Here is an 8,062-nt window from a genome sequence, read left to right on the forward strand (position 1 = left end):
CACAATGAAATGCTATTGTATTGCATTGAGGGCCCGGATGGCTGACGGAAAGAAACTCTTTTGGAATCTGCTCGTTCGAGCATAAATTGACCGATATCTTCTCCCACTGGGGAGCAATTCAAAGAGAATTTAATATCTTTTGGATATTAAAGTATTTTAAATTTTTTTTTTAAGTTTGAAATTTGAATTTTTTTATATAATTGAGAATTCATAAATTTTTGATTGGAAACTGGGTAGGTAAAGCAATAAATCCCTTTGTTGCTGTTTTGAAGCGACTACGTTTACAGTCTAGAAATTTCGATTTTTGTGTCATAATGAATGTGCTTTATATTAACACAACCGCTGCAAGGCGCTTTTGCGTCATCTTGCTCGTACAGGTGTGCAATCTTCATAAAGCGCCTGCACATTCGCGACTTGCAAATAGTGGATCCAGGAATTCTAAATAGAGGGGGAAGGGAGGGACTTCAACATACGGGGCTGGGGCTGAGGCAGGTTTCAGAAAATTTGAAATAGAAGGGGTCTTTCATAATTCATAATACATAATTTTATTTAACTCAAATAAGAGACTGATAGGTAACAAAGGGAACCGGTCCTGGTACATAGTAGGGGCCGATCCAGCCCGGTAAGGAAGAGGGGGGCGTGAATGTCCAAACTAAGTGAGAGTCTCAGGAAAGAGCCCCTGTTAGGGGTACAGGGGGAGATTCTCCCTTAAACCTCTGGCACCTTCATTAAGGTGTCTAGGGAGGGACTTTTTCACAGAAATAGAGGCAAGGGCGGCGCCAGGAATTTCTGACAAGGGATCCAAGCTCTCCGAAAAGGGGGTCCACGCTCCCTGGCAAAGGGTCAACCCCGCCCCTGTCGGAGACCCCTCTCCCCGGCCGGAGAAAAAAAATTAAAATTGTCTGGGAATTTTGTTATTAAAAAATAATAAAATTTTGTGTTAATTGTGGGATTCTTTACTTAAAAAGGATAATTTAATAGAAAACAAGTTGTTAATATTGCAAAATTGCATCAGTGTGAAAATGGGTATTAGAGTATACAACAACTCACACATATGGTAGCTGCTCGCACTGAACAATTTTTAATCCCTAAAAAATGCATGCTTGAATTGTAATCTCGGGCTCGCAATATTATTTTTCCTTTTACCTCTGGACCCCCCGCTAGCGCCGCCCCTCCCGGTTCCACCCACCTTAACCAGCCCAACCAAGATTGAGGCTGAGGGAATAAAACTTATGATAATGCATATTTTGATGGCCGGAAATAGGACTAAGAGACTCATATTTCATTATGAATTACTTATGTTAATTTTCTCCATTATATTTCATAACTTTCTAATATTTTGGGAGAGGGGCGGCTCGGTCGCCTTTGAATCTGCCACTTGGGGTCTATAAGACCTACTGTAGCCCCCAACATAGCTTGGGGGGGGGGGCTGAGGTAAGAAAAATTATGATTATGGCACCGGACCACAGACTAACATGAATAAAGATAATTTTAGTGAACTATTGAAAGAGAGAAGATTTGTACGTGGCGAGTTATTGACATACAAGCGGCGGGGGGGGGGGGGGCAGCACTCAAATTCTTAAAAAAGCTTATAAATACAGTTAAAAGTCCTTACTTAAGTACGACAAATTAGAGGCAGTCCTAGTTGGAAACTAGATTGGTCAAGATGAATGGATTTTTGAACGTGTAGGAGTGTGTCTTGATTCTTTTAACCTGGTAAATGTGGACCTTTGGCAATTTGGTGGGTGGTTACCCGAAAAATGTGGACCTTTGATAATTTTTTTTGGGGGGGGGGGGTGGTGCACACGCACCCATCGGACCCTCCTGCGTATGGGCCTGGCCTAGGTAACATCGTTCATTGCGTTATAGTAACGATCCAGTTGTATATATGTATATATATATATATATATATATAAAGCTATCAAAGGATACTAGATTGTCATGGTCCAATAAAGGAATTATTAATTTTGATGACGATCTGATTAACTATATGGTGTGGATATGCACTGTAAGTTCTTACTTTAGTAACTTTTAGAGAGATGGTTTCTTTATATCTACAGTATCTATTTTCATACTAGAATGTATTAGGCCTACAGTATGTATTTTTGTATATTATGTGCTGCTAGGAGAGCTAGTGACAGTAACTTTGTGTTGCTTTTACTGGTGCAATCTATGATTTATGATATAATATGATATTTCAAAAATGGATTAAATGATCTGAATGAAATTTACTGGAAAGCTTAATTAAGTTACAAGGAAGAAAGTTTGAACTAATTCTTCCGTGGTCCATGTCATGAGCTTTAATTTGATATCAAATTTGACATGCTAATAGGATTTTTATTTAAATTTCACATACATTTTACATAATGTATATAAAAAGGGGCACAGCCAAAATGACCTTTAATGGCCTATAGACACCACATAATACATTGAGGGTGTTTGGGTCAATGTCCATTAAATGAGCTTTAATTTTATACCAAACGTGATATGTTTATATGAACCCGCTATTTTTTTACATATTTATGTAGTATACAAAAAATGGGCGTGCTCTAAAAATGGCGTCATTAAATTGTTTGGATTTTTGGGCACCATTTCTAAGATTGTTATTTGGATCCAAAAGAAGGTTTCTGCCTGCCAAGTTTGGTGCTTTTGTCACGGAGTGCAATATAAAAGTGCTAATCTTGAATTGAATTGAATTGAATTTATTCGATGCTCATATATAAAATATAAAATATAGAAATACAATATAGGAATTTTTTACAATAATCAAATACAACGAGCATCTAGAACACCCATTAGGCTGGGAATCCAGCCCATTTCCAATGGGGTCCAAATTGCACAATTAAATAGTTATCAAAATTAATAGGTGACATACATTTTAAGGGTGGGGTGGGTGACAACATTGGCAAACTCTAAATAATAAGAGTGAATCTTAAGAATGGAAAATTGGGTTAATAAAGGCAGGTGGATTGCCATGAAATTAGCTCAGTTGGACTGGGTGGAAATTTTCAAGGCTGGGTGGCCCCGCCCACCATAACTGCATGCCTGTATATACCGATAGTGTTTGCTTAAGGAAATTTAATTCGAGTGATGTTTTGCCCTACCTTTAGTTGCGTTTCACATGTGTAAACATAGTGAATGCTATAGTACATTTCCAAATATTTGTGAAAAACAATCTCATGTCTTCTACAAATATATCTTAAATTTATATTTGATTTAACGTTTTATCTAGCAGGTCAATTTTGATGAACCAAATTGTATTTTCTAGAAGCACTTCAAACTCAACTGATACAACACCATAAACAAATAATTGATGGCTCTACTAGCTAACTAGTATTGGATTGTCGATGACAGATGAGAAAAACCACAATTCGTCAGGGAGAAAAATATGTATTTTCTACATATTAAACAAGCCTTCGAAACCACTAAATCGTCATTTTTTCCGGCAATAGGAGAGATTTTAAGCGACGCCCGACTACGCCCACCTTTTTCGTCAGGGACATCAAAGGGTCGCCCGTCGGGAACAACGGACCCCTGTAGGAAAAACCTGCTGTCACCCTTAAAATACAATGATAATGAGAAAACAGAGCCTAAGATGAGGACCAAACACAATACTGAAAGAGAAGGGAGGAAAATAAGAGAACAATAGATGAGATGAGAAGCAGGGAAAGTATTTAAAAAACATAGTGGCTATGTCTATGCCGAATTATGCAAACAGAGGCGGATTTAGGGGCTAAACAGGCTTTAGCCCCCCCCCCCCCTAAAATTTCATAGCAATTTCTTTTTAACTGCTTTTGAAGGTCCAAATTAAAATATTGTTTAATGTTTTCTTCACACACATCATATTTATGGGCTAAAAATTTTACTGTAGTCGTTTTTCAGTGATAAAATAAAAATGAAATACGTTTTTTAACCGATCAGCGGACAAAAAACGTAGCTAAGAAAGCTGCTTTTGCCTTGCTGTTTAATCTTAAAACTATAGGCTTTAAGTGGCATTTATCAACCTGCAGAGGACTCTTGTGATCTGTAGGTTTCATGGAATAGGAAATATCTGAAAAATGGAGGGGTCAGAAAAATCGTCCAAAAAAAGCATGGGCTAACTCATGGTTTTTGCCAAAATTGGCCAATTTTTAGCATTGTCGTTTTTCACAGATTCGGCCACATGGGCCTAATTGAGTATCATCCGATTTATCGTTGTTTAATCTTAAAACTATAGGCTTTAAGTGGCATTTATCAACTTGCAGAGGACTCTTGTGATCTATAGGTTTCATGGAATACGAAACATCTGAAAAATGGAGGGGTCAGAAAAGTCGTCCAAAAAAAAGTATGGGCAATAGCTCATGGTTTTTGCCAAAATTGGCCAATTTTTAACATGGTCGTTTTTCATAGATTCGGCCACATGGGCCTAATTGAGTATCATCCGATTTATCGTTGTTTAATCTTAAAACTATAGGCTTTAAGTGGCATTTATCAACCTGCAGAGGACTCTTGTGATCTGTAGGTTTCATGGAATACGAAACATCTCAAAAATGGAGGGGTCAGAAAAATCGTCCAAAAAAAAGTATGGGCTATATATAGCTCATGGTTTTTGCCAAAATTGGCCAATTTTTAACATGGTCGTTTTTCCCAGATTCGGCTACATGGGCCTAATTGAGTATCATCCGATTTATCGTTGTTTAATCTTAAATATAGGCTTTAAGTGGCATTTATCAACCTGCAGAGGACCCTCGTGATCTGTAGGTGTCATGGAATACGAAACATCTGAAAAATGGAGGGGTCAGAAAAATCGTCCAAAAAAAAGCATGGGCTATATTTTTGCCAAAATTGGCCAATTTTTAACATGGTTGTTTTTCACAGATTCGGCTACATGGGCCTAATTGAGTATCATCCGATTTATCGTTGTTTAATCTTAAAACTATAGGCTTTAAGTGGCATTTATCAACCTGCAGAGGACTCTTGAGATCTGTAGGTTTCATGGAATAGGAAATATTTGAAAAATGGAGGGGTCAGAAAAATCGTCTAAAAAAAAGTATGGGCTATATATAGCTCATGGTTTTTGCCAAAATTGGCCAATTTTTAACATGGTCGTTTTTCACAGATTCGGCCACATGGGCCTAATTGAGTATCATCCGATTTATCGTTGTTTAATCTTAAAACTATAGGCTTTAAGTGGCATTTATCAACCTGCAGAGGACCCTCGTGATCTGTAGGTGTCATGGAATACAAAACATCTGAAAAATGGAGGGGTCAGAAAAATCGTCCAAAAAAAAGTATGGGCTATAGCTCATGGTTTTTGCCAAAATTGGCCAATTTTTAACATGGTCGTTTTTCACAGATTCGGACACATGGGCCTAATTGAGTATCATCCGATTTATCGTTGTTTAATCTTAAAACTATAGGCTTTAAGTGGCATTTATCAACCTGCAGAGGACCCTCGTGATCTGTAGGTGTCATGGAATACAAAACATCTGAAAAATGGAGGGATCAGAAAAATCGTCCAAAAAAAAGTATGGGCTATAGCTCATGGTTTTTGCCAAAATTGGCCAATTTTTAACATGGTCGTTTTTCACAGATTCGGCCACATGGGCCTAATTGAGTATCATCCGATTTATCGTTGTTTAATCTTAAAACTATAGGATTTAAGTGGCATTTATCAACCTGCAGAGGACCCTCGTGATCTCTAGGTGTCATAGAACGAAATCACTCATGTGTGACCGTCCTACCTGGCATCATACGTTCTCTGCATACATAGTTTTTGCCAAATTGCATTCCAGAATCTGCTCGACGAGGTAACCTTAACGTTTAGTGAAGTCATTATTTTCTACGTCCTACCGTCGTCGTGCAATTGAAAGTTCCCTCATACTGGAATTGGAGCAACTGAGGGCTATCTAGAATATCGAAAGGAATTAACTCCTTATACTCGATTCAAAGGAGAAATAATATTAAACAATGGCCAACTGGTAAATTACATCTGTATGAATTGCTATCTCTGTAAGTTTAGCACGCATCCCATGTGATATCCACGTAAGTGGAGCAGACATCACCGGGCCCCATAACACTTTAGAGAAATTTAGCAATGGTCTGTGTGATTTTTTTTTTTTTTATTTTATTTATTCAATATCTCATAAGATTACATTGAAGATCTCTCACAGAGAAACTCTTATAATTCACTCTGTAGCATCACGTATAAATTGAAATGACTTTTAGCGAGGTTTGTATTCATTCGTGTGAAGGGATCTTGGTAGGAATACCTCAGGAAGTAGGTGCACCATTTACCATGCTGTGGACGGTCACACATAATTATTAATGCCCTGAACGCTCCTAAATGTCAACCATTTTTTTCTAGTGCATGGATTACGACTATACATCCCGATATACCAACCAGAGCGAAGACATAGCATCGCTGATGATGAAGCAGAGCCTATACTATTTGCGTAATATCATTACATTTCAACAAAACATATTCTGCTTTCAAAGGGAGTTTTGGTATTAATAAATAAAACAATATTGAATAATATATTTAACAAATATTTACAATATTTAAAAGGTATGTTCTTGGTAATTAAGAATAGTGATTAAATTTAAAGTAGAGAGGTCATTGGCTAATCTAGTGACAATGTGTGACTGGGCATCTTTGGATACTTTCCATCCATAAATCATGGAGGAATTAGTTTAGCATGCATAAATTTACTGGTTGCAACTCTAATTTCAGGAGTAGCTGATTGGCAGCTCTACTTTCCTACTTCTTATGGAGCAGTTGATTGGTTAAGTTTCTTGTCTTGATAAATCAGAGCCGATGAATGGTTGAGCAAACTTGTCCTGGATGATCAGAACAGCTGATTGGCTCATCAACTTGTTCTGATTTATTAGAACATCTGATTGGTTGAGCTTCTTATCTTTATTATTGAGGAATCTGATTGGTAAGTTACTTGTCTTAATAAATCGGACTGCTGATTGGCTGAGCAACTTGTTCTGATTTATCAGAACAGCTAATTTTTTGAACTTCTCATCCTGATTCATTGAGGAACTTACTTGTCTTGATAAATCAGAGCTGTTGATTGGTTGAGTCCTGAATAATCAAAACAGATGATTGGCTCAACAACTTGTTCTGATTTATCAGGACAGCTGATTGGTTGATCCTGATTCATTGAAGAATCTGATTGGTTACTTGTCCTCCTGACTCATCAAGGCAGCTTGAACGGACAAGGCTGCTCCTGCACTTACCTCATCTTCGTCTTTCTGTTATTCATAAATTAAAAGGATATTAATGATATTAATGGTCAAAATAATAATAAAAACAAGTATGATACCACCAATGATAATCAATCTTATAAACAGTTATTGTTTGTCATTGTTGCCATTTCCACCATGCTGTGGGTCATTATCACCATGACAACCACTCATCATCATTGCCTCCATCAACCACACCGTTGTTATCATCACCTCCTTTGTAATATCATCTAAAACGCTCATAGCTATGCTACGCGATGTATTATTGTCCTTTATTAAACACTGTATTTACCTTTCTTTGATGATTTATTATATATATATATATATATATATTTTTAATTATAGATAGTTTTAGTTTTAAATAGTTTTAATTTTAAATAGTTTTGCATCATGTGGCCGTTTGCTGTTTTATGGGTTTTTCCCATTTGCCTTTTAAAATTTATATATTATTTAAGAATCTCTATTGAGATCCAGTGGGCCGCCATTGATGCACGGTAGAGATTGCATCTTTTGATCTCCGATCTTGTTCACAAATTCACGCACTAGTGCTGTCTCATAAGAATTTCGTAGGACGCGTTAAGAATGACAAAATATTCTCTGTATCTACTGGAAGCGAGCCACATAGCTTGTATCCACTATTTGCATTCACACCTGGGCTGTGTATATATATTGCCTTGGATTGGCTCTGTAATCATTAGTGGTCGTGGGACTAGTTTGGGCCCTACCTAAGCTGGTCGAACGTTTCGTTTGGGTCTATACCCTAGCTGCACTGATGAGGCCTTTAAGGCCGAAACGGATCCGTCTGCAGATATTGGGATTCCTTCCAGTGGAT

General features: G+C 37.4%; 1 protein-coding gene across 2 annotated transcripts in view; it reads right to left on the bottom strand.

Annotated features, from left to right (window-relative positions):
- Positions 1-6,465: 6,465 nt before the first annotated feature.
- LOC117115455 (protein FAM227A-like) overlaps positions 6,466-8,062 on the bottom strand; it is a 12,317-nt gene continuing 10,720 nt past the window's right edge. For both annotated transcript variants that reach the window (XM_033259271.1, XM_033259270.1), the window contains one exon: positions 6,466-7,239. In XM_033259271.1, the coding sequence (XP_033115162.1) occupies positions 7,165-7,239 (75 nt within the window). In that variant the 3' untranslated portion in view covers positions 6,466-7,164. The remainder of the gene's footprint in view (positions 7,240-8,062) is intronic.

This window comes from Anneissia japonica, unplaced genomic scaffold, assembly GCF_011630105.1.
Source record: "Anneissia japonica isolate Jap-2015-1 unplaced genomic scaffold, ASM1163010v1 scaffold287704_len1198815_cov201, whole genome shotgun sequence".
Lineage (NCBI taxonomy): Eukaryota > Metazoa > Echinodermata > Crinoidea > Comatulida > Comatulidae > Anneissia > Anneissia japonica.